The sequence below is a fragment of the Pelodiscus sinensis genome, chromosome Z, assembly GCF_052426305.1.
Source record: "Pelodiscus sinensis isolate ZL-2025 chromosome Z, ASM5242630v1, whole genome shotgun sequence".
NCBI lineage: Eukaryota > Metazoa > Chordata > Testudines > Trionychidae > Pelodiscus > Pelodiscus sinensis.
Window position 1 is genome coordinate 31,714,307 of NC_143085.1, and position 26,953 is coordinate 31,741,259.

The window sequence follows — 26,953 nt, forward strand, 5'->3', positions numbered from 1 at the left end:
CATACACTGGAACCCTCTGTCCTGAGCCTCTCATCCCCAAACTGCACCCCCATATACCCAGTCTTCTGCCACAACACTCTTGCATCATCCACACACTGCAAATCTGTGTCCTGAGCCCATCATACTCCCAGCCTCCCTGCCCTGAGCCCCTCACACCCCTCAACTCAAACTCCTGCACCCTCACAGCCACAAGCCTGCACTTTGCTCAGCACCCCAACCCTCCACCTGACACAACACTCTCCCTTAGAGCCCCTCACCACCAGACCTCCTCAGTGCCAGCCTCTTATTTGAACCCCACTGCACCCAACTGCTCCCCTCCCCGTCCTCAATATTAGCCCATCCCCCTCACTTAGCCCTGTGCTGCCTCCCAGCCACCAGCTGAGCACTGCTCGAGTTGCAAATACTGTAAGGCTGCCATGACAGGCTCTGTAAGGACTTCCTACTGTGCAGCAACCTGCTCTTCCATATCTGGGAAGAGACCCTGACCAGTGTTGGCTGGCTGAGAGGTGAGGCAGGACATAACCCTCCCAGAAGCCTCTGTAGGAGGGGCAGGGCTGGGCATCCCAGCCCTGACTTCTAGAGCTACTGCAGCCCAGAAGTCAGCAATTCATAGCCTGAGATGCTGGTCTAACCAACTGAATGATCAGAATATACACACCTCCATTCCTGCTCTGGACAGGAATCACAACCCTCACTAGAAATGCGGTTTAAAGTACGAAGCCTTTTAGAAATAGTAATCCCTGCATTTTGACAATGGCTTAAGATCCTTGCTGTGAAACCAAGCAGCTATAGTTCTCTGCAAGAAATGTTGCTTCCTACTATATGGAGCTTGGTTTGAGTGTTTTCAGTTTGGAATCCACAAGTCCTGTTCCCCAAAACCAATTTTGGAATCTAAATTAATGGAGTGTGGTCTTCACCTTTCTAAAGATGATTAAGTCAAATGAAAATGAACTGTCTACATTTCTGGACATAGAAGAGACCATTTCATATAACTTCAGAGACACTTTTGATTTAATTTTTCCTTTAAGTGTTGAGTAAGTAAGGCAAAGGTAATCAAACTGTAATTGGTTAACTTAGTACAAGTTATTGATTATGGCCATGCAGTGCTTTAGACCTAGTCTGATTTCATGGAGAAGTAGAACTCAAAGTAACAGAACCTTAACATCATTTTTTATCCTGGTACATTCAGGAAGATTACTACATCATTTTACCCTTGCACATGGGTTAAAACACCAATATTTGTGTCAAAACATATTTTACTTCTCATCACTCAAACATGTTATGGCTCACTTCTTGTTTGTCCACAGATACTTGATTTAAGCTATCCTGGAATAGCTCTTCAAAAATTGTGTTCACACAAACTCTAGAGTAAGAGTTCCAGTATTAAAGTGAGTCAAACTCATTTCGGACAAACATATTTGACCACAAAGTGCTATTTCAGAATAAAGTCTGCACTCTAAACTTTCAAACTTAAGTTAGATTAAAGTGGTGTATGATTTTAGAAAACCTTCTGATGTTTTCAAAAATGGATAAATTAAATTGCATTAATGTGCAGGTTCTGTAAATGCTATTTCCAAAAATAAAGTACTGTCTCATGCTTATCAAGTTCAACTGTTACACATAACTTCGCTTTAATGGTTTTACAATTCAAAATTGTATAGAAATAAAAACTTGACTGAAATAAGGTTACAACATTAAAGATACTTGTTTAACAAGATGGATTATATACGTATGGATTTTTCATCATAACAGCATATTTTACAAGCTCAACCATACATAGAAAACAAGCAAGAGTGTGCATTCTTTTGAAGCTATGTGTTAAACTAGTTACATGATTATAGGCTACAAACAAGTTAAACTGTAAACAAGCAAATATTGCAGACAGCTTGTGGTTCTTGAATGCTTAGTTGTTTGACTAGAACAAGAGGGAGTGAGATGATAAAAAGAGCACCAGATAATTCATTTAGGGCTTTTTGTACTCAATTCTTTCTACTTTCACATCATCTCCAATTAGCTGGTACACATAGGTAACTACCGTGGAAGCCTGGATATCCATCAGCACAAATGAAGGAATGATGTTACTGGAAAGGAAAAACTGATTGTTAATATAATTATAAAACACCAACAGTAGATATTTCTGTAAGCTAGATTCCTTAACAAGTTGCTCTAAAAAATTTGTATTTTAATTGTATAAGCATGATCTGACAAAGTTAGGAAACATGACTAGGTATTTCAACATACTCATTTTAAGCAAATGGATTTAGAAAGTATTGTAGGAAAATCCTTGATACCAACAGCAAGATGTATCTGGTTATCAAGCAAATAATCCTAAAAAGTAACTCATGCACAGCAGCTGTTTCCTCTGAAATGTAACATCACTGCTGGGGATTATCCATCTTGACAAAGATTAGGAGGGGTTTCAGATACTACTTCCCAGTCGGTGTGGAGAGAAAATAGGGAGTACCAATGAATACACCCAAATGCTGAGCAGCTGTTTTCAGCCTTTTTTTTAGGCTAGACTCAAACCTTCAAGTAGTAATGCAGACATGCAATACTAAACTTTAAAGAAAAATTATTAGTATTTAGACTGCCTGTTGGTATGCATATGGCTTGAACATACACTAGTTACCATGATATATATTTCTTAGAACCGTTACTGTAAAATTAGTGCTGATAAGTAGGTATGATATAAAAACAGATAAATACACAACTGTCCAGCTTATTTTAACTCACTTCTCCAGGGCACTATAAGCTCCTGTGGTTGATCCAGGGTTAATGTAGAACTTGTTTTCATGCTCAAATGCCTCAAATTTGTGTGTATGCCCTGAAATTAAAATGTCCACATCAAATTGCCTTTGTAGCAGTGCCAGGCTGGCCATATCTCCCCATGGTATAACTTGATGGCCATGGATCAGCCCAATTTTGAACTGCCCAACAGTTACAACTTTCTGTTCCGGATAATTCAGGTTCTAAAAATTAAAAACAAATATACAACATAGATTACATATAGTGAAACAGACTCCATCTTCAAAAGTAAAATTATTTGCAATGTATTCATATCATAGTTTACCTGTTGCTCTTGAGAATGACCTAGAGCAAGGATTTTTAAGATTTTGGTTGTGGCTTGTAAGGGTAAACAGCTAGCCAGCTGCCAAATGGTTTCTTGACCTGAGTATTTGCAGGTACAGCTGCCTGTAGCTCCTAGTGGCTGCAAGTCTCTGTTCCCAGCCAACAGGAGCTACAGGAAGCAGTGCAAGCTGAGTCACCAATGCAGCTCCACTGGATCGAACAGTGGCCCTGCAGTCACTGGGAGCTTGAAGCAGCTGCACCTGCAGATACTTAGGTAAAGAAGCCATTGGCAGCTGGCCAGCTGCTTTCCCTTACAAGCCACGACCAAAAGTTTGACAATCCCTCAGATAAAGACCCTCTTCAATTTAAGTTTTTCTTCACTGAAGAATGCGGAAACCTCTAAAAGACATACCACACCAGTGATTCCAGTAAGCTGTGCTAAGGAGACATTTGAATGCCATCCAGCTGATTATCAGAATGCCTAGAGCCAGGTTTGTTTTTCTTGGTGGTGCATACTCACACATGCCTTGGTGCATATAAAAACGTATTCTACTCAAGGATGGAAAAAATCTGCACATGGATGAAAAAGATGAGGAAGAAGGAACATTGTACCACACTCTGCATAAAAGCCAAATACATAAACTCAAAAGTTAATATCAATACTGTAAAGCTTGTAGAAATACTGAATTATAATGATTAAGTTTCAAATTAAATTACAAAAATAGCATCTGACAAGGAAATTCAACATCTTGGCAACAACACCTATTTTGATGGCAAATAATGCCCCTAGAGTTAGCCATTTTATTGCAATGCTTAATCAAATGCAATTAAACCAAACTACATTAATTCAAGAGTTAGCTTTATCCTGGCTACAGGCAGTCCCTGGGTTACGTATAAGATAGGGACTATAGGTTTGTTCTTAAGTTGAATCTGTATGTAAGTCGGAACTGGCGTCCAGATTCAGCCGCTGCTGAAACTGATCAGTTTCAACAGTGGCTGAATCTGGACGCCAGTTCTGACTCACATACAGATTCAACTTAAGAACCCCAGGCATCCCCAAGTCAGCTGCTGCTGAAACTGATCAGCGGCTGATTCCAGGAAGCCCGGGGTAGGGGCTTCCTGTAGTCAGCCACTGGTCATTTTCAGCAGCTGCTGACTTGGGGACACCTGGGGTAGAGCAGCTGGGGTGCTGCTGGGTTGGTCCAGTGGTGCCCAGAGCAGCACTATGGGACCAACTGGCAGCGCCCCAGCTGCTGTACCACAGGCGTCCGGAGCAAAGCCGCGGAGCACGGGGGCAGTGGGACAGCCCAGACGCGCCGTGGTTATCCTGCTGCCCTCGGGCTCCTGCAGACCAGGGGGAGCAGAGCAAAGCAGCGAACAAAGCTCTGCAGACCAGGGGGACGGGGTGCAAAGCGGCAGAATGCGCGGGCAGCGGACAGCCCAGACGTGTCTGGGCTGTCCGCTGCCCGTGCATTCTGCCGCTTTGCTTCCTCTCCCTGGTCTGCTGGAGACCAGGGAGAGGAAGGGCCCCGTTTGTAACTGTGGATCCGACGTAAGTCGGATCCGCATAACTCGGGGACTGCCTGTAGGTTTAAGTTCTTACTGGTCATGAGCATAAATGCTGCATTTTTGCTTTTTACCCTGTTCTTTGTTAATTGTAACCATATCAATTGTTAAATGGTGTAAAAATTATAAATAAGTAAAATGTCATCCTTGCATAAGAGACTTTTGTAAAGAAGTCTTTAGAGAGAGGCCTTTACCTCATCAAAGTCTCCTCTAACAATATGGACATCCCCAGCCAGAGTCTTGAGGTAGTCATAGCTCTCCTTGGTACAGAGATTTCCAGTGCAGAGGATGTGCTGGATCTTTCCAGGGACCAGCAGCTTTTTGAATTTAGCTGGGAGGCTGTTGCATCGATGTGGGATGTGAAGGTCTCCTAATACTAACACCAGCTTATTAGGAATCAAGGACAGGAAAAAGAGAGATAAGAATTACAGAACCTAATGGGCCAATAATAATAATAAAAAAAAAAATCAAGAAGAAATTTGCAAGTGTGGTTATCTTCAGTCTCACAGTTCTGCATTTCTGATGTAAAATAACTGAAACTGAGCTTGTGTTTGGGATGTAGGTAAATCTGGTTCTTAAAATGTCTCACTAAGGCAGGGTAATATAGACTGAAGCCTTATCTGCATTACAAGAGACCAGCTAATATAGATATGGTGGTAAAACCCTCTAGCAATAGAGGCACTTAATATAAAAGTGCCTGTACTTGTATAATTTATGCTGGTTTGGAGAAATGGCATAACCCAGTGGTTCCCAACCTTTTTTATACCAGAGATCGGCAACCCCATTCATAAGCTTTTGGTGGACAGGCAACATTTTGTTTGCATATTTATTTTGCAAATAATTAATATGTAAATAAAATGTTACCCATCCGCCAAAAGCCCCAGTCCCCAGAGCTAGCAGTAACCCCTAAAGCACCCCACCCCTCCACTACCCCCCAGTGCAAGCCATTGACCTGAATTCCCCGCATCCAACCCTCCCCAGAACTAGCCTCCCATCCTCAGAGCCTTCCAGTGACAGCCTCCTGCCTTAGAGTCTCCTTGCCCACAGAGCCCCGCAGCACTAGCCATGCCCCTAAGTCCATTTCTCCCCTCCACTCCCCCCGCCCCCCTGCGTCTGCCCCACGCCCCTCACCTAACCCTGCATTGCCTCCCAGCTGAGGTCTGCTGCCCAAGTCGCGGCTGCTCTAAGACTGTCTTGCTGGGCTCCGTGCGGCCCTCTTGCTGCACAGCAAAGCACACTTCCGTATCCAGGAAATGACCCCACCCTTGCATGGCAGTGGTTGGCTGAAAGGTGGGGCAGGATACGCCTCTCCCAACAGCTGCAGCCCGCATAGCCACCAAGGCCAGCAGCCAGCCGGCTGCGGACTGGCAGGTGGGAACCGCTGGCATAACCTACACCAGTATAACTATGCTATTTCTGATATGACTGCATCTACAGTACACCTTATATTGGCTATGTTAGAAATGAGAGATGCTCCAGATACAGTTATATTGGTAAAGTTTAAGTGTAGATTACACCTAAGTTGTGATCTCTTTCCTTTCACCGTTTCAAATTTCCCCTTCAGTATTTAATCTTCTTTTTGTTTTCCTAAAAAGAGTTTGCAGTGTGTCAGTGTTTAAACTGAATGAAAAGTTTTCAAGAGCTAAGATCATAAAACATCCTTGCTTCCACTGGATAATACCAAATGCATCTTTTTTCCTCAAAAGTTTTTTTTAACTAAAGCATTGCAAGCTGAAGATGAACCCAACAAAAATATGAATACATAACTGTTAAAAGAACTGCTTTATGAAGTATGATAGAATAGACAGACAGAATAAAATTGATGCAATCAACCACCAGGTAATATTTTTCGTAAGTCACCTGTACTATCACAAACACCTTTAATCTGAATCCTTGATTTCAAAGGTAGCCAACAATGTAATGTCACAGACTTTTTGAATTTGCTATTGAGGAAATAAAACTAATGAAGGCAAAGCATCAATAAGCCAAGCTTAATGTGATTATGCAACAAATGTATGAAAAGAACTGTAAAGAAAAATTGGTTACATGCCACAACGCCACATGAACATTGGATAAAAACAAGCATTTCTATTACTCTGAAAACTGTAACCTTGTCTATACTCTCTTGTTTTCTTCCAAGTGCACTAGTGATGATTTATAATTACTAAAATGTGAGCACACTAAAATATATATGTGCTGTACTATATTATAGTGATACATCATACACTATGGAGGGCTAGCTCAGTGGTTTGAGCATTAGCCTGCTAAACCCAGGGTTGTGCGTTCAATGGAGGGGGAGGAGGGTATTTAAGGATCTGGGGAAAAATCTGTCAGGGATGATACTTAGCCCTACTGTGAATGCAGGGGATTGGACTTGATGACCTCTCAAGGTCCCTTCCAGTTCTATGGTATAGGTAAATTAGCTGTAACCTTGTCTATACTATAACATTTAATACTTTGCAGTTTATTCCTGAAATCATGCAGCTTCGCTCATGCCAACAACGTTAATGGAAAGGAGATAGGGCTCAGGCATTTTCACCACAGTTGTGAAAGTCTGCTCAGTGTAAGTACAGGCAGTCCCCGGGTTACGCGGATCCGACTTATGTCGGATCCGTACTTATGAATGGGGCTTTTATCGCCCCGGAGGATGCGGGTGGCGAGACCTCCCAGAAGCGCCGCGGTCCCGCTGCCCGCATCCTCTGGGGAGAGAAAAGCTGCTCCACGTCTCCCTGGTCTGCTGGGGGGGGGGGGCCCAGCAGACCAGGGAGACGCGGAGCAAAGCCGTGGAGGACGCGGGCGGTGGGACCGCAGCGCATCTTGGTCCCGCCGCCCATGTCTCCCCGGTCTGCTGGGGGGGGGGGTGCAGCTAGTGTGCCCCCCCCAAGCAGACCAGGCTTTTTTTGCGGACACCTGGGGCAGAGCAGCTGGGGCGCTGGCGGTTGGTCCCGCAGCGCCGCTCCTCGGCGCTACTGGACCAACCCGGCAGCACCCCAGCTGCTCTGCTCCAGGCGTCCTGATTCAGCCACTGCTGGTCAGTTTCAGCAGCGGCTGAATCAGGACACTTGGGGCAGAGCAGCTGGGGTGCTGCTGGGTTGGTCCAGTAGTGCCGCACCTCGGCACTGTGGGGACCAACCCGGCAGCACCCCAGCTGCTCTACCTCGGGCTTCCTGTAGTCAGCCGCTGGTCAGTTTCAGCAGCAGCTGAATCTGGACGCCAGTTCCGACTTGCGTACAAATTCAACTTAAGAACAAACCTACAGTCCCTATCTTGTATTTAACCCAGGGACTGCCTGTATTCAAAATAGGAAAGAGGGGAATGTTATAATTCAAAGGATTGGTAAAGTGATATAGAATCTTTAACCTGTAAGCCACTGATTCAAACACAGTCCACACTATTAGTGATAAAAAGCACTTATTACTTCTGCTAGTCTCAAAAATAAGGTAGTCTTCCACCAGTTCCCAGTGGACAGATGTCCTCTATATTCCTAAAGTTGGTTCCTCAAGCTCAAAAAGGAATCATTGGTTTGCTACACTAGAGCCGGTATTGTGCCTGTTCAGTGGACAGGACTTCCTCAGGGCTGACAGGTAGCACTTTTTCACCAGCACATTGGTCATTTTAAAATTTAGAGAGGGCAATGGAGGGGAAAACTATTACATTTTGACTTACCTGGTGTACAAAAATTTAAAAAAATTCTCAGCTAACATGCTTGAGCTGCCAGTAAATATCATTATAGTTTTTTTTTAAGAGTTACATTTTAACAATATAATATCCTCTACATATTGATAGTATAACCAGGTAACCTAAATCAGCCTTTACATGATTTCCTAATGTGGCTTATTTTGATGTTAACAAAATATATGGGGTCTTTAATCACATCTTTCAAGATTCACATGCAACACTAACTAGTTAGGTATATATATAACCCACACCAAAAATTATGCTCTTGGTTACACACATGCCACCTCTCTGAATTCAATGTGTGTTGATGAAATGACACTATTTTAGCCCCTAAATCAGATTAAAGTTCCCACCTATCAAAATAGTTCACTATATTACAAGAAGTATCATGAAGTTCTCCCCTGTAATAACTGTATCATGTGCATCTCTGATAGACACAACAATAATGACAAAAAGCACTTGGCTTTAAAGAGAAATTTAGTTGCAATCTTGATTATGGATTGGCTAGCGGTTATTCCATAATTTAGGCCTATTTGAACATCTAGTAATAGTGACATATCACCTACCACCAATGTTAGCAAGAGCCATTAGGAGTAAACTTACTCTGTGCCCCGCCTTATTGGAATGAAGAAGTTGATTGCAGACAGGGGAATGAAAAAACAGGGTGAAACATGAACAATGTTAAAAGAAAGCAACAGAAAAGAAAAAAAAATGACATATGAATAGCAAAATAATGATTTTTAATGTTATAAAAGAAGTGCTAAAAGTCAACTTTACTGAAACTGTGTCCAAAACAATACTCGAAGACTTTTTCAAGCTGCCACTTCACAAAGTATTCCGACTATGTTATAACTTCCCAATGAGCCAGTTATTGCTTTGAATATTTTTCTGTCCACCCACATCCACTACATGCATCTGATGAAGTGGGTCTTCGCTCATGAAAGCTTATGCTCCAATAAATCTCTTAGTCTATAAGATGCTACTGGACTTCTCGTTATCTTTTTGAATGACACATTGGACTGACTCACTAAATAATGATGGATCAGAAGTCCTGCCCCTATTCCCCACAGAAATCTCCACTGAAACCAATTTCATGGATTTGTAGCCTTTAAAGAAATTGGTCACCTACACTTCTGAAGAAAAAAAAAAGTGTTGTTCTAATGAATGAATGTTTAGGAAAGCAAACAATGCAGAGGGGCAAATCAAGACTCGGAGGGGAAGGGGAAACGGGACCCCAAAGGGACAGACGAGCCGGAACGCGGCCTTCGGGCGCACGGAACGAGGGGCTAAGGAGCCAGGGGCTGTTTTATAAGCAGCGGCTTCGCTTTCCTGATGGCACGACCCTGCCGTGAGGGGGCGCGTCTAGCAGCGGGGCGGCCTAAGGAGCAGTGAGGGCCCCGCAAGTCAAGTGCCGGGGGCCTGCTTTCGGGGAGCGCCCCGAGGAAGGAGGATCAACGCGGCTCTGCCATGGCCAGGGCCGGATTAAGACTTTTAAAGGCCCTAAGCACTGAAAAGATTATGGTGCCCCCCAAATGTAATTAAAAATAAAAACAATACTATATCATCAAATAAAATTGTATTTTTTGAAATGACACAAAACCGACATGTTTTCTTAAATTAAAATAGCTTCTTTCTAGATTTTCTGAGTGCAAAATTCTGCATATGTTCATCGAAGCTGACTTGAGAAAGCACATCTGCTTCCATACACAACAGGGAAAGTGAATCCAGTCTGTCCTGACACATTGTTGGTCTCTGAGGGTTTTATATTCAGCTGAGAAAAAGAGCCTTCTGCGGGGTTCTGACTTTTCCCACCATGACAACTTCAATGCTTTTTTTGAAATATCGAATTTTTCAAAAAAAAAAAAAAAATCCCATTTTTTTTGGTGCCCCTGCTTTGCTGGTGCCCTAAGCACGTGCTTAGTCTGCTTATTGGGTAATCCAGCCCTGGCATGGCCAAGGGGGGGGGGGGGCAGAAGCGCCTGTGGCCCAGGAGTGCGGGGGGGGGGGGGGGAGCCGGGGCAACAGGGCCCGGGCCGAGAGCCGGGCGCTCTCCAGCGTAGGGTGCGGGCCGGGAGCTCGCCCCGGCCGGACTCACCATCCTGCTCCACTCGCCACCTCCGACCCTTCCGCTCGGCGAAGTAAAGGTGCTGACGGTTACGGCCTAGGCCAGCGCCGAAGGGTCACACCAAGTGGGAACGCGCCAGGTCACGTGCCGCTCACGTCGCCCGTCACTGGGGTCGCGGAGGAGGGCGTGGCTCCGCCCCTCGCGCGCCTCAGCCTCCGGGGCGGGGTTGTTCCCGCCCTTTTCGGGGAGGCGCCGTGAGGCAGGGAAGCGGCCGCCTGACTGCGCCATGAAGTGTGTGATTGGAGGGACCCACCTCCGAGGTAGCGCTCGCCGCCGCTGGGAGCCGGGCGCGGGGCTCCCCCGGGGAGTGTATGGCCGGGTCCGTGAAATAGGGGCCGGCGCCGGGTGAACGTGAGGGGCTGGGAGCCCCGGCTGTGCACCCGTATGAGGTGTGACGGCACGTGCGGGCCAATGGCGCCACGTTGCTGCAAGCTGAGGCCTGACGCGTGTTCTGCGCGGGATGGGTGACATGAGCCCGGCCACCGGTCCTCCAGGATTCCCCTGACAACACCCGCTGGGGACGGTGATGGGGCCTCTATTAATACCCGTGTGGCCCCGGACTGCGATCTCACTGGCTCCTCGTGCAACGTGCTGAAAAGTACAGCTCCTTACAGGGTGGTTTGCATCAAAGGCCGCTGGGATTTGAAGAACTAGTTATGTGTTTCTGTCATACAAAATAGACTTTCAACAGACACAGTCAAGTAATTTAAGACACAATGTGACTGGCTGGACCTGGGAATTGTCATTAGAAATCAGGATGTAAAATCCAGTTTAATTGGTTAATCAGTAAAACATATTGTTAACTGGTTAAAGGAGCTAAGTGGGGCTTCTCCAGCCCAGCTGAGCTGGCATTTTCACATCAAAAGCTATGAATGGGACACATCCACCCCACGCAATTAGCCTCATTAATACTTGTCCTACAATTGACAGGTGCTTCTGCTGATATATCTGTCTATCTTCATTTCTAATAGAGAGGTAGCTTTGTTAGTCTGGTCTTGGTAAAACAAAAGGAAAAAAATATGTAGCACTTTAGAGACTTGTTAGTTTCTAAAGTGCTACATATTTTTATCTTGATTTCTGTTATTTCCACTATAGTTCACTGATCAAGTGGGTTTTACCCATGAAAGTTCATGATTCTATATATTTTTGTTAATCTCTACGGTGTTACAGGTCATTGTTTTTAAATATACAGACTAACACAACTATCCTTCTACATTTCTATCACTACAAAGTGCACAGTGCTCTCTTTATTTTTTGTTACAAATATTTGCACTGTAAAAACAAAATAAACAATATTTTTAATTCTTCTATTGCAAATAATGTAGTGCAATCTAGCTGAATTTATAAATGCAGAATTGTGTAAAACAAACTTGCATTAAAAAATAAAAGAATGTAAAACTTTAGAGCCTACAAGTCTATTCAGTCTTACTTCTTGTTCAGCCAGACACTCAGACAAACAAGTTTGTTTACATTTGCAGGAAATATGCTTCCCACTTCTTGTTTACAATTGCACCTTGAATGAGAAAAGGCATTCATGTGGCACTATTGTGTCCAGCATCACAAGATATTTACATGCCAAATGCCCTTAAAATGTAAATGTTCCTTCTTGCTTCAACAACCATTCCAGAGGACATGCATCCATGCTGATGATGGAGTCTACTCAATAACTATCTAAAGTACTATAGACTGATGCATGTTTGTGAGATGCCACTAGCAGATTTCCTATTTTGGTGATTTGGATTCTGTAGTTTCCAGATCAAAATAATGCTGTTTTAAGACTTTTGAAAGCAGGCTACATGCCCAGTTCTTCTCAGATTTTGGAAGGCACTTCAGATTGTTAAACCTTGGGTCAAGTGCTGTCTTTGGAAATCTCACATAACATCTTATTTGCATTTTATCACATCTGTGGTGAAAGTATTCCTAAACTAAACAACATGTGCTGGATCATCATTGAGATTGCTATAACATGGAGTATGTGGTCACTTGTGTGTAAAACAGAGCGAAGACATAAAATTCTCCCCCAAAGAGTTATGTAGCATTTAATTTTAATGCATTGCTTTTAATGACCATCAGCATGGAAGCTTGTCCCAGGCAAGGTGGTGTAAGCATGGAGGGGTTTAGCATATCTGGCATGTAAATATCTTACAGTGCCTGCTTCAAAAGTGCCATGTAAATGCCTGTTCTCACTTCCAAGTAACATTTTAAATAATAACCAGGCAGCATTATGTCTTGTAAATGTAAACAAACTTATTTGCCTTCACAATTGACTTGGAGCGGACTTGTAGGCTGTAAACTTCTTCATTGTTTTGTTTTTGAGTGCAATTATGTAACAAAAATCTGTATTTGTAAATTCCACTTTCACAATAAAGAGATTGCACTACAGTAATTGTATGAGGTGAATTGAAACTATTTCTTTTGTTTATCATTTTTAGAGTTCAAATATTTGTAATAATATAGTGAGCACTTTACACAATATTCTGTGTTGTACATGAAATGAATATATTTGAAAATGTAGAAAAACAAAATATTTAAGAGATTTCACTTGATATTCTGTGGTTTAGCAGAGTGATTAAAATTGCAATTAATCATGATTTTTTTGAGTTAATCGTGTGAGTTAACTGCAATTAATCAACAGCCCTAAATCAAAGTATTATTATTCATAATTCTTCATATACAAGACTATCCCTGCAAAGAATGCCAGTCTTAGGGAAGCATTATTCTGATTATTCTAGTGATGATTAAGTTGGATGTTAGGAAAAACTTCCTAACTGTCAGGGTGGTTAAACGCTGGAATAAATTGCCTAGGGAGGTTGTGGAATTTCCATCACTGGAGATATTTAAGAACAGGTTGGATATACATCTTTCAGGGATGATATAGATCAGCATTTCCCAAACTATGGGCTGCCGTCTGGTACTGGGCCACGGGAAAAATATACCGGGCCTCAGCATGGCTGCCAGGGTGTTCCGGTCTCCCAGACTGCCCGTGCAGTGCTGGGTTCCCTAAGCCGTCAGCCGGGCTGGGCAGATGCAGTCGTATGTTTCAGGCTCCCGGCAGAGGCATAGTGAGGGTTACCAGGTGAGCTCTTATTGATGGCTGTGGAGGGGGAAGGCGGGGTTGGATATGGGCCGCAGGGAAGCAGGGTCGGGGCAGTGGAGCTGCCCGGGGGAGATAGGGAGGGGAACCGGCTGTCAGAAGCAGGGTTGGCTGGAGGGGGAGGGAGGACCGGCTGGCAGAAGCAGGGCTGGCTGGGGGGGGGCGGGAGCAGTGGGGCTGGCCAGGAGAGATTGCGGGGGGACACACCGCCTGGTGGGGGCAGTGAGGCTGGCTGGGGAACCAACCAGTGGGGCAGCAGGGCTTGCCAGGGGAGATTAGGAGAGAATCGGCTGGCAGGGACAGCAGGGCTGGCTCAGGGTGGGGGAAAGGGGGAGCGGAGAGAATCGGCCAGCGGGGAGCGGGACAGTTCAGGGTGCACGCAGATCCTGAATAAAAATTTAAAAGCAGTGCCTTTTAAATATCCCCACTGCTGACAGTGAGGTTTAAAGGCACTACAATGTGTCAGAATGCAGAGAATCTGGTGCGTTCACCATCCGGAATGAGAATGGATAAAAAATTCCAAAGATGGTGTCAGCTTGCTGAAAATAAATGAGCCCCTTTTCAATACACGGTGTGGTGGTGCAGGGTTTTATTGGATGACAGTCCATTTTTCCAATCCATATTCCCTTAACTTGCTGGTCAGAATGTTGTGAGTGGCTGTATCAAAAGCTTTGCTAAAGCTGGCCCTAGGGGCTTTGGGAGGACCAAAAACAATGTATTTGCATATTTATCATTTGCTTAATGAATATGCAAATATTCAAATGAATGTTACTGGTCCTCCAAAAGCTCGTGAATGGATTTACTGGTCCCTGTGTCAAAAAGTTTGGGAACCCCTGATCTAGATAGAGCTTCGTTCTGCCGTGAGGACAGGAGACTGGACTCTTGAGCTCCCTTCACGTTTTAGTATTCTACGATTGGATGATTCTATGATATGATGTTATTTAAGACTATTGTGGTGGGTTTCCCAGTCATTAATGTAAATTATGATATTACCTCTAAATTGTTTACACAACTTTTTCATTTTAACCATGCAGCTTTGAAAACTTTTTCTATACAGCAATAATCTTTAAATAAATTGGCTATTTTTATTCCTAAGAGCTAGTAGTAGTCATAATAGCAAATTTCAGAATAGGACCCTACACCGTAACCATTGCTCATGTGCCTCTTGATGGCTTTGTAAAGTATTTTATGAACTAATTCTGTTCATTGGGTAGTGCTGCTACTGCTTACTTGATGCACAACAAACACAAAAAGTAAAACCAAATACGACTTGGTAATTTTAAGTTCCAGTTATGTATGGGAGGTAGCTACTCCCTAGGTCAAATACTGGAGTTCTTCTTAGTGGAAGTGTCACCTTTATTTAATAGCAGTTTTGATTTGGTGCTGTACCTTTTTATTTTTATTTAATGGCTTCAAGGCTTTATGGCCAAATTTTATGTGTGTCAGTTTTTAAATGTCCAATGTAATGAACGTTGGGGCTGATTTTTAGAAGTGCAGAACAGTTGAGTTTGTGGATGTTTAGCATGTCTGAAAATCAGGCCCAAATTATCTTAAGTCAGGCTCCTGAAACTGCGGAACCTGCATTGGTGGCAACTTTTGAAAAGTTCAGCCTATGGTGCATTTTTGCTGCCATTTTAAGCAATACAGGCAGTCCCCGGGTTACGTACAAGATAGGGACTGTAGGTTTGTTCTTAAGTTGAATTTGTATGTTAGTCGGAACTGGTACCTATTGTAGGGGAAACTCTAGCCAAACATTTCTCCAGAGCTCAGTTTTATTCTCCCACACCTCACTTCCCTCAGTCCTTTATTCTCAAGCTGAGGTGTCTGCTGAGAAAAGCCACTCCGCGTGTCCCTGGTCTGCTGGGGGGGAGGCGCTAGCTTCACGTCTCCCTAGTCTGCTGGGGGGAAGCAGCTAGTGCGGGGTTGCCTCGCCCCGTTTGTAAGTAGGGATCTGATGTAAGTCGGATCCATGTAACCTGGGGACTGCCTGTACTGAAGAAATTTGCTAATGAAACAGTAATTTTTGCCTTTTTGCTTTTCATTACATCATAAATTTCCTTTTGAATAGATGTAGGAATGTTAGGATTTTTCTCTTACTCTGGAGATAGTGTTATATCGTTTTTTACATTTAGCCAAATACAGAATGCAAATTGCAAACTTCTTTTATCTTCTCTTACAGTGTTTGGAAGAGCAATACAGGCCATTGCACGAATTAGTGATGAGTTTTGGTTTGACCCAAATGAAAAAGGTGTAAGTGCATTTAGGGGGTTTTAATCATTTAAATGACTTTTTAGAGGGGAATTCAGTCTCAACTTTTAATTAGGTGTATTTTTTTAAAAATTTATACACTTGCCTTATAGCATAATTAAAGTTCTCTATCTTACCATCTCTCATTTTTGGCGTGGGCACCCTCCATATTTTTGGTATCATCTCAGCTATGCAAATTATATGGAAACTCTGTTCCTGTTTTGTTTTGTTTTTTGGTAAGTTTTCCTGCTATTTCATAGTTGCCAACTGGAATTTGTCCATGACAGTAGGATCAGTGCCATAGATTTTTAATAACGACAAGTTTTAAATCTACTAGAAGTGACCTCTTAAGACCGTATTTCAGCATTGCTTCATTTCTCATTGAAAGAAAAGGATGCCAGCCTACTGAATTGTCAATTCTACTTTGTACATAATTTGTCATTTCCATAGTGGTCTGATCCAGACATGTATTGACCAGGTCCAATTGTTGTTAACTGGGCAGAAATCATAACTTAAGTTGGTATGATTGCAGGCCATTAGGTAAACAAAAGAAGCTATTACATTTGTAAAGTAAACCACCATTCTCATATGGACATAAATAGATCCATACATATCCACTTGGACCAGGGACAGGAATTACAGATTGGACCTCCCTGGTCTGGCACCCTTGGGACCTGACTAGTCTTAAATGAAGAATTTTGCCAGAGCACAGGAGGTCATATCTGGCCCTTTGCTATTGGCCCCCCTAGCCCTGGACCAGCCCCTGGCCTCCCAATCAGCTTCCTGTCTCTGCTGCCAGCCCCGCTGCCCTACCAGTCCCCACTGCTTCCCTGCTAAGCTGGTCAGCCCAGCTCTAGCCCAGTTCCCAGTGTGCCAAGCTCCCACCTGCCAGGCAGCCCTGCTGCTATGTACTGGGCTCCCAGTCCTGCCACAGCATGTTAAGCTCTCAGCCCTGCCAAGCAGCCCCACTGCAGTGTGCTGTGTTCCTGGTCCCCCTAGGACCTCCTGACCCCATTAGTAGCCCTGAGCTACTGTCCTCTCCCCCCCTTGCCCGCAGGCAACCCAGCTGGGTCATGCTTGGCAGCCCAGCTACAGCATGCTGGGCATCCCAACTGTGAGGAGTCCAGCCACTAGCCCTCCACTAGGACACTCTGGTACTGGAACATACGTGGTCCTTGATGTTGCCAGACCAGATAATTCCAGTTTACAGAGTTTCAACATGTATTAGGTATTGCTACCACAGGCTCTGATCCGGCAATGATATTAATTTAATTTTAAGAATATAAATATTCCCAGTGGGGTAAGTAGAACTAATCATATGCATTAGTTTTGCTGCATTCAGGCCCTAGATTTTATGAACCAGTTCTGTCTAGTAGGAGGAGTAAAACTGATTTGTTTGAAACTTGATGACTATGTGTGTATATGCAGCCGACCAATGAGTTTTGAGCTTATATATAATATTAGGCTATGTCTACACTGGCAGCTTCTTGCGCAAGGGTTCCTGTGCAAGAAGTCTTGCACAAGAAAACGTCCACACTGCCATGTGCGAGCTGTGCTTTTGCGCAAGAGCTCCCATGGCAGTGTGGTCCCTCTCTTGTGCAAGAAAGCTCTGATGGCTGTATTAGCCATAGGGCTTTCTTGTGCAAGAAATCCCTGCCGAGCGTCCATACTGCCCTCTTGTGCAAGAGCTCCTGTGAAGAGGGCTTACACCTGTTAAAAAAGAGCGTAGCTCTTGAACAAGAAGCCCTCTCTTACCATGCCCTAGTGCCGTGGTCACCAACAGGTCGATCGTGATCGACCAGTCGATCGCGAGGCCTCGACCAGTCAATTGTGAGGCCTCGACCAGTCGATCACGAGGTGTCCTGTCCGCCCCGTCCCCATTTCCCTCTCACCCCCAAGAAGCCCCACTACCTACCTCAAGTGAAAATGGAGGTAGTGTAGGCTTCCTGGGGATGGACAGAAGTCCCGCAGCTTAGCGCCACTTCCGGCAATTCCGGAAGTAGCGCTAGCTGCTCTGCCGGGTGTACTGCGGGAGGGAGTATCGGCTCCCTGTACTGCACAGGAGGGGTAAGTCAGCCCTGGGGGAGGTCCGCGTGCGCGGGGCCGTCGGCACTGGGGCAGGCGGCGGTCAGCCCTGGGGTAGGTGTGCGCGGGGTTTTCCTGCGCTGGGGGGGGGTCGGCCCCAGGACAGGCGTGCGCGTGTGGGGCTTCCCTGCGCCACGGGAGGGTCGGCTCCAGGGCAGGCACGCGCTGGTTTCCCTCGGCGGGGGGAGGGAATCCTGGGAGAAGGCAGATACAGGGGACTCTCTGCCTCACACTGGAACCCCACTCCCTAGCCACTGAACTCTGTCCCCACTCCCTGTCCTGACTCCCCTAACTCTGTCCCCACTCCTCTGTCCCCAGCCACAGAATTCTGTCCCCACTCTCCTGTCCCCAGCTACAGAATTTTGTTCCCACTCCTCTGTTCCCAGCTACAGAACTCCGTCCCTACTCCCCTGTACCAAGCCACAGAATTCTGTTCCCACTCCCCTTTTCCCAGCTACAGAACTCTGTCCCTATTCCTGTCCCCACTGGCACCCTGTCCCCAGCTGCAGAACCCTGTCCTCTGCCCTCCCAGCACACTGTTCCCTCTCGCCTGCCCCCAGCCGCAGAACTCTGTCTCCACAAAATGTATAATTATAAATGCTTCATTTTAGATTTAAATAGCATGAATAAAAAACAGACCATTTATTTCATATCTATAAACACGTGATTTTAATTTTATACATCACATAATTTAAAAATAAACTGTTTATCAGAGTGTATAAGTAAGGGCTGGGGATAGCAAATGATGGACAGGAGAAGAATAGAGAGGGCGGGGCTTCAAGAAAGGGGCGGGGCTTCAAGAAAGGGGCAGGGCTTCAAGGAAGGGGCAAGGCGGTAGATCTTCGCCTGTTCAGAGATTTAAAAAGTGATCTTGGGTGTAAAAAGGTTGGTGACCACTGCCCTAGTGTAAATTTCCTTGCGCAAGAGCAGGCTGGCAGTGTGGATGCTCTGTGGATTCTTGCGCAAGAACAGCCATTGTTGAGCAAGAACCCGTCAGTGTAGACATAGCCACCGAGTATAGACTTAAATAAAATATTTATTTAATCCATTTTTGTTTATAGTTTCAAGGTAATAAAATATTATTTTAATTATATTTTTTTCAGCTTGCTCTACGATCAGTGAATTCTTCTAGGTCAGCATATGCATGTTACTTCTTTTCATCCACGTTTTTTCAACATTACTGCTGGACAGTTGAGCCTGAACAGTGTCAGAAAAAAAGACAGTTACCCTATACATGTAAATTAGTAATGAAGGTAAATCTTAATGAACTAATAAGTAAGGTTACCAGGTGTTTGGTTTTTGCTTGAACTGTTTTTCGGGACCCCATCTGGTAAAAAAAAAAAGCAGAAAATACCGAACATGTGAAATGTCCGGTATTTATAAGAACATAAGAATGGCCGTACTGGGTCAGAGCAAAGGTCCATCTAGCCCACTATCCTGTCTACTGACAGTGGCCAGCACCAGGTGCCCCAGAGAGGGTGGATCGAAGACAACGATCAAGCAATTTGTCTCCTGCCATCCCTCTCCAGCCTCTGACAGACAGAGGCCAAGGACACCACTTTATCCCCTGGCTAATAGCCTTTTATGGACCTAACCTCCATGAAATTATCTAGCTTCTCTTTAAACTCTATTATAGTCCTAGCCTTCACAGCCTCCTCTGGCAAGGAGTTCCACAGGTTGACTACACGCTGTGTGAAGAAGAACTTTCTTGTATTAGTTTTAAACCTGCTCCCCATTAATTTCATTTGGTGTCCTCTAGTTCTTCTATTTAGGGAACTAATAAATAACTTTTCTTTATCGGCCTTCTCCACAGCACTCATGCTTTTATATACCTCTATCATATCCCCCCTCAGTCTCCTCTTTTCTAAACTGAAAAGTCCTAGTCGCTTTAACCTCTCCTCATATGGGACCCGTTCCAAACCCCTAATCATTTTAGTTGCCCTTTTCTGAACCCTTTCCAAGGCCAAAATATCTTTTTTGAGGTGAGGACACCACATCTGTACACAGTATTCAAGATGTGGGCGTACCATAGTTTTATACAGGGGCAGTAAGATATTCTGGGTCTTATTTTCTATCCCTTTTCTAATAATTCCTAGCATCCTATTTGCCTTTTTGACCGCCGCTGCACACTGCGTGGAAGTTTTCAGAGAACTGTCCACGATAACTCCAAAATCTCTTTCCTGATCTATCATAGCCAAATTAGCCCCCATCATACTGTACGTATAGTTGGGGTTATTTTTCCTGATGTGCATTACTTTACACTTATCCACATTAAATTTCATTTGCCATTTTGTTGCCCAGTATTTCCTGTTTTCCTCGGCTGGAAGCCCAGCAGGGACAATTTTCCCCTGCCGCGTCTGGCAGAGGCGTGAGGAGTGTGGGGCCATTTAAAAGCGCAGCACCTTCTCCCCCCCAACAACTTTGGTCCCCCCCCCTTATTTTTTGCTCAACAACTTTGGTCTCTCCCCCCCCTTTTTTTGGTGCAGAATTTTTTTCCCATTTGTGGGGGGGTGGGCATTTGGTATTTTTTGTTAAACCATCTGGCAACCCTACTAGTAAGATGATTTTTTTTAACATCAAGACAATTCAACTTTCCAGTGGAATTGTAGGTGTTGTAGGGGTTGGGAAGATATATTACTCTATTTTAATATAATGCACATTTTGTGGACTTGGGGACTATTTGTGGCCTTTGAAGCTGAGCTTGTAGCACTTAAGACAGCTGAGGTAGGAACAAAATTTCTGTTTATTTATGATTAGACATGTTCCCTGATCTATGCCTTACAGTTTAATAAAGTGTTTGAAACAGCTTCATAACTACAGAGAGACAGAGACAGTAAGGGTCACCATGTTTCTAATTGCCTCTGACCATTTACCCTATAATGTAGTCCCAAAAAGAAGGTGGACATTGGCTGGCTGTTGACCCATCTCAACTTCAGCTGCTCATTAGTTGCCCTGCTGGCCACCTGTTGCATTGTAGGGGTTGGAGGCAAGAGTTATTCTATTTGCTTCATTGCCTGCTTGCTTGCCTGTGTTGGGAAGCCATAATGAAAGCATGATAGGAGCTTCAGAGGGACTGCCTGAGACTAGGAAGGCAGCCGGTAGTAAAAGATTGTTCACTTCTTCCACTCAGCCAGTTAGGTTAGCCCAGAGGGGTGGGGAGGAAGGAAAGCTAGAAACCAACAGCTAGATAGAACTCCTTGATTCCCTACCCCAGCCCAGCTTAGAGCTGTCTTTAGTTTTGGACCAGGTTATCCAGAATGAAATGCATACTCCACCCAATATCCCTGTCCTCCCCTAACATATATACCATTAGCTCTGGGAAGAAAGAAATAGGAGCTAGTTATGTTGGTTTTACAGTTATTGAGAAGTCCTCCAGAAACCCTATTTTTCTCTCTTCTCGCTATGTGATGTTTTCCAAAGGGATCAGAAAAACGCAGAGAATCTGCCACAAAATATTGATTGTTGGTTTTTGGCCTTTTGAAATAATATATTTGGCCCTCAGGCTAGAAAAAAAATTGATGCTGCTGATGTACATCAATACTTTTATTGGAAATAAAAATGCAGATATATTTGTTAGTACAGAACTAATTCATGGATCCTTCTTTATCCTCTGCTTTAGTTAATTTAGTTTGTTTTAGTTGTAGGTGTGTGTTGATTTGTGTGATTGTTAACGTCATTCCTTTTCATGTCCCCATTTATGATTAATTTTCTATTATTTAGCATTTTTGTATTGCTCTTAAGGTGCACACTGTTAATGTACTTTTTTTTTTTTTTACAGTCAGTCCTCCCTCTATTTAGATGTCTAAATACACTAGAAAGGAACGTAGAGAAGTTCAACATTTATACAAATGCTAATGATTGCCATATAACTTTTCAGCTCTTCTGCAAACATGGTAGGTTAAATGTAATATGACTTCATAAAAACATTAAACATTTCACTCTTGTAAATATTTTGTCATCTTTGTATTTCTGATTAAAAAATGTATTTTCTGTCATTATCAGAATGTTATACCTATCATTTTCCATTATAAAAAATCCTTGCAACTATTCATATCTTTTGGGTCCTTGACTTTGCCACCTAAATATCTTATCTACAGTCATTCTATCTATCTATCTATCTATGACTCCATCTGTCTGTGCATATGTGAGTCGGTTTGTTCAAGAGCTCCTCCTAAACTGTAAGAGCTAGGACCACCAAATTTGATATGCAGTTTCTTTTTACGCTATCTTAAACCAAGGTCAGGGTTTGGTTGTACATGGAAAGTCCCAGGAATGGGACTGTTTTTAATAACATGGAAAGTGAGGGGCAAAGAGCAGAGGGATGTGATACTGAGAACGGCCAATGGGGCAGCTGCAGCACAGAGAGTGGCCAGCAGGGCTGGGACTCCATCATCTTGTCTGCCTCCAGACCAGGTGAGGAACTCCTTTACCCCAAACCCGGAGCCTGTCCTGCCCCATGGGGAGCCTGCAGGCTGTGGGGAGAGCAGACTGCGGGAGAAGAGGGCAGCCCCTAGAGCCTCGCCCCCTCCCAGCAGCCTGCAGGCTGTGAGGGGCTGCTGGAGGAGATGAAGCCCCTAGAGCCTGTCCCCCCAACAGCCTGCAAACCGGGTGGGAAAGCTGCAGGAGGGGCAACTGATGGGGGGAAGCCCCCAGAATCTGCCCTCCCCCCCAAACAGCTTGTAGGCCACGGGAAGGCCGCTTGAGGCCAGGGACAGCATTTAGAGCCTCGCCCACCCTCCAAGACAGCCTATAGGCTGGGGGGGAGGGGGCAGCTAGAGAGGGAGCAGGCTGCCAGGGGAGGGGGAGCCCTGAAGGCCAAAGGCAGCCCATTTAGCTTGGCCAGACTCCCAGATTACCCTCTCAAACAAGCTACCAGATGGAGGGGGAAGGGGATAGTTCCCGAAGTGCCCTCCCCTAGTCAGCAAGCTGTAGGGTATGGGAGCAGCTGAAGGCTGGGGCCAACTGGCAGAGCGCTGCACTCTCCCAACGGATGGCAGAACAGGGTGGCATGGCCACTGACCCAAGCAAGGCCTCCTCTGGAGCAGCTGCAGGCCGGCGGGGGGGGGGGGAGCAGCAGCACACACCTTCCCACCCTCTGCTCTAAGCCACCCCATGCCTCTCTTTACCCCAAACCCTCACTTCAGCCTTCATTTTCCTTCTTTTTATAAAAATAGTAATTGAAATTAAAACATGTACATTTTGTATGTATTTAAATAAATCAGTTAAAGACCCAAACAATGCTGGGTGCATCTGCTAGTAATATTACAAGGTTCTAGTGTACAGGCAGTCCCCGGGTTACGTACAAGATAGGGACTGTAGGTTTGTTCTTAAGTTGAATCTGTATGTAAGTCGGAACTGGCATCCCGATTCAGCTTTGCTGAAACTGATCAGCGACTGACTACAGGAAGCCTGAGGCAGAGTTGCTCTGCCCCGGGCTTCCTGGAATCAGACGCTGATCAGTTTCAACAGGATGAATCTGGACGCCAGTTCTTACATACAGATTCAACTTAAGAACCCCAGACGTCCCCAAGTCAGCTGCTGCTGACCTTTGTCTTAACAGTTGTGTTCTACAAAATAGGTGTTGGTAGAGGCAATGACAATTTCATATCATAATCATAAATGATGTTTGTTTTCATGTACCTGGTCCTATACTGTAAACATAATGGCTGTGTCTACACTGGGCCACTTATTCCGGAAAATCAGCCGCTTTTCCGGAATAAGATGCGAGCTGTCTACACTGGCCCTTGAATTTCCGGAAAAGCAACGATGCTCTACTGTACTAAATCAGCCGCTATTCCGGAAAAACTATTCTGCTCCCACTCGGGCATAAGTCCTTATTCCGGAACACTGTTCCAGAAAAGGGCCAGTATAGACAGCCCAGTAGTCTTTTCCGGAAAAGCGCATCTCCATTGGCCACAGATGCTTTTCCGGAAAAAGGGCTTTTCCAGAAAAGCAGCCTGCCAATGTAGACGCTCCTTTTCCGGAAAAACTGAAAACGGAATAGTGTTCCGTTTTAAGCAGTTCCGGAAATTCATGCCAGTGTAGACACAGCCAATGACTATATGCCTCAAATTTTTTGAAAAATCCATGGTGATATATGCTATACTGTGTTCATCATCCAAATAAATAGATGTGGAATCAGGAATAGAAGTTACAAACTTCAATTCCTGAAACATAAGATACCTCCATTCTGAGATAAAGGAGCTGCTTCAGAAACTGCCAGCATAATAAACTGATGCATTTGAAAAGGTCTTGGGATACTACAAGAAGATGTACTTAGAAGTAATTAAATGAAGTTAAGAAAGAGAAAATATCAGGCAAAGTCTTTGATAGTGAAATCTGTTATAATAATGAAATAGTTTCATCGGGGAAATAGAGAATGCTTTGCTGCATGCACATTTAAAAGCTAGGTTGGACACACGATTGAAAATGCGTTATAGGGAAAAAAGCCTGTTTTGACAGTTAGATGGACTAGATCAATGTTTTTCAGCCAGTGGTATGAGTACCCTTAGAGGTACTAGAGAAAAGTCTGGGGGGTACATCAACACAACTGAAATTCGGAAAAAACTACATTTTTGTTTTTAAGTTTTACAGCATTTTATTATTTTTGTACTTTTTACACCTGAAAATTTCATTACCTGCCTGGCTACAATTAAGTTGTTGAAACAAATGTGTTGCAATTGTAGAGTAAAATCTTGTGTGTCTGAAAACTGTAGGTACTGAGGGTACTTATAATTTTTTTAAGGGGTACTTTATAAAAAAGGTTGAGAAACACTGGACTATATAACCTAATTCTTGGTTCTCGCAACTAAATCTTTGGTGGCGTCAGAGTATATACTGTCCACCAAGTCTTGCTGGTGGCCACTCTTAACAAATTTTCCTAAAATATGTAATTAACTTTAGGAAAACCATATAAATAAGCACATATACATTAGGAGTGTAAAATCCCAGTCAACCAGATAAATATTCGGTTAACCTAATGTTTAACTGGTTAATTGATTAAGTGGAATCCTGGACAGGGACTGCTGGCTCCTGGCCCTGTGCAGGTGATGCTTACCACTTAACTGGTTACCTGTTCACATCCCTAATATACATGTTCAAATCAAATCAATGCATTTTCTAAAATTTGAAACACACTATTTTATATTAATAAGTGGAAATAACATATTAAGGCTCAAGGCAACAAGTTTCATTTAGTGCTAGCTTATTGAGTGAGCTGCACTGAAATAACAGATTTCTTGCAATTTGTTGTTTGGGTTAAATTTAAGTTTTAAAGTTTGCATTTTAGAGATGTAATTGAGAAAATGTAACAATATATAATTTTCCTTTTTTTTAAATGGTTTTAAATTGTATTTTATTAGCAAATGATTATTTGTTTGATAATCTTTTATTTTTATTAATACAAATTATTAATATGAATAGTAGAGAAAAGAGACTCTGACACATACATTGATAGTGAAAATTAGGCTGTGACATTTCACTGTATCCACCAGAGAGAGCACCAAACACCATCTTTCATAAAACCCAGGCCTCAGAGTATTTGGTATACAGGCAGTCCCCGGGTTACATGGATCCGACTTACATCGGATCCCTACTTACAAACGGGGTGAGGCAACCCCGCACTAGCTGCTTCCCCCCAGCAGACCAGGGAGATGCGGAGTGGTTTTTCTCAGCAGACACCTCAGCTTGAGAATAAAGGACTGAGGGAAGTGAGGTGTGGGAGAATAAAACTGAGCTCTGGAGAAATGTTTGGCTAGAGTTTCCCCTACAATATGTACCAGTTCCGACTTACATACAAATTCAACTTAAGAACAAACCTACAGTCCCTATCTTGTACGTAACCCGGGGACTGCCTGTACTTGTATGCAATAGTAGATGATAATTAAGATTTCTAAAAACATTTATTGAATAGCTTCTTTATTATTTGCTTCTTTTCATTAGTGTTATACCAGCCACATATTAAGAGCTGGATTCTGCCTCTTCTATACCCCAAATACCAGATTTATTTTTGGCAAGCTAACATGTCTGACCCTTTTCTCTTGTGGCTCACCGAGATTCTCAGAATTCCTGAGTTCCACAAGTTTGGAAAGTGGAACCTTCAGCTTTTTTCATTATGAAAGAATTCCTAGGAAACTGGAAATTCATGGTGTTTCCTATAATTAGGCAATCTATTCCCACAGAGGGGAGAATAGGACCTTTGTTGTCAATGTTGTTTTACTGAGTTTAAGAAAGTGTTAATTTAATATTTGTCAAGTTTAAGATAGCATGAAAACACATGTTAATTTCTATTCATATGTTATATATTTAGGTATTGTAAAAACTCATAACCTGACTTTTTATGAAAGTGAACCTTTACAAGCTGTTTTTTCAAAGAATATGTGTCCTAATGTACTAAAGGTGCAATCAAGGTAATGAATTAAATATATTTTGTTTTAGAAATAATATAGGAGGAGGTCCAGTTAAGGGAATCAAGGAAGAATATATTTTGGGCATCTAAATGTCAGAGCAGTAATCAGTGTTTGATTAGCTTCATGCTATTATACTAAATAATACTACAGCTTGGGGACTGTAGGTCAGAGCTGTATCAGCCCTGACACTGATCCAGCTCTGAGTAAAATCGGTAATATATAAAGTTGTACTAGCAGTTCTCAAAAGCTCTGCAGAATATCATAAATCCCAAAGACATACTTGAGTAGTTGAGGCAAAAGAATCTAAAAATAAAATTATAAACTTTATAATAACTATTTAAATTGCTGTACTACTCTGAAAAGTGGCTTTATGTAAAAAAATTACAGGATTCAACATTTATTGCCTTTCCATTACTTCTAGTTTAAATTTTATCTATTTAAAAAAAAAGATGATTGACTGTCATAGCTGCAAGCTCCACCTGGAGTATGTAAATTGACTGGGTTTTTTTGGCTTCAGCTATATTGATATTATAAAGATTCTAAAGCTGAACTTAGTTAACAATTCTGTGGGTGATGATGAATGTGTTTTGATATGAATCACCTCACTAGTGACAGCACTGGGGAAGGTAAAAGATAGTAAAATGTATTTTTATTAAAAAAATAAGTTTTAAATGTATACTA

The 26,953-nt window shown here is 43.4% G+C and overlaps 2 protein-coding genes across 4 annotated transcripts in view; one reads left to right on the forward strand and one right to left on the reverse strand.

Moving 5' to 3' along the window:
- Window positions 1-1,598: 1,598 nt before the first annotated feature.
- Window positions 1,599-8,955, reverse strand: VPS29 (VPS29 retromer complex component; the record flags this gene model as incomplete). Its single annotated transcript, XM_089775330.1, has 4 exons — window positions 1,599-2,081; window positions 2,734-2,969; window positions 4,830-5,021; window positions 8,917-8,955. Coding segments are annotated over 4 exons (585 nt in total), but the record flags the coding sequence as incomplete, so codon positions are not given.
- Window positions 8,956-10,554: 1,599 nt separating this feature from the next.
- The window catches only part of RAD9B (RAD9 checkpoint clamp component B), a 29,722-nt gene continuing 13,323 nt past the window's right edge, over window positions 10,555-26,953 (forward strand). The window contains exons 1-5 of one of the 3 annotated variants that reach the window (XM_075898692.2): window positions 10,555-10,698; window positions 15,712-15,782; window positions 18,968-19,117; window positions 21,643-21,757; window positions 26,173-26,272. In XM_075898692.2, the coding sequence (XP_075754807.2) occupies window positions 10,665-10,698; window positions 15,712-15,782; window positions 18,968-19,117; window positions 21,643-21,757; window positions 26,173-26,272 (470 nt within the window). In that variant the 5' untranslated portion in view covers window positions 10,555-10,664. The remainder of the gene's footprint in view (window positions 10,699-15,711; window positions 15,783-18,967; window positions 19,118-21,642; window positions 21,758-26,172; window positions 26,273-26,953) is intronic. The other 2 variants (XM_075898691.2, XM_075898694.2) reach the window with 2 other exon arrangements.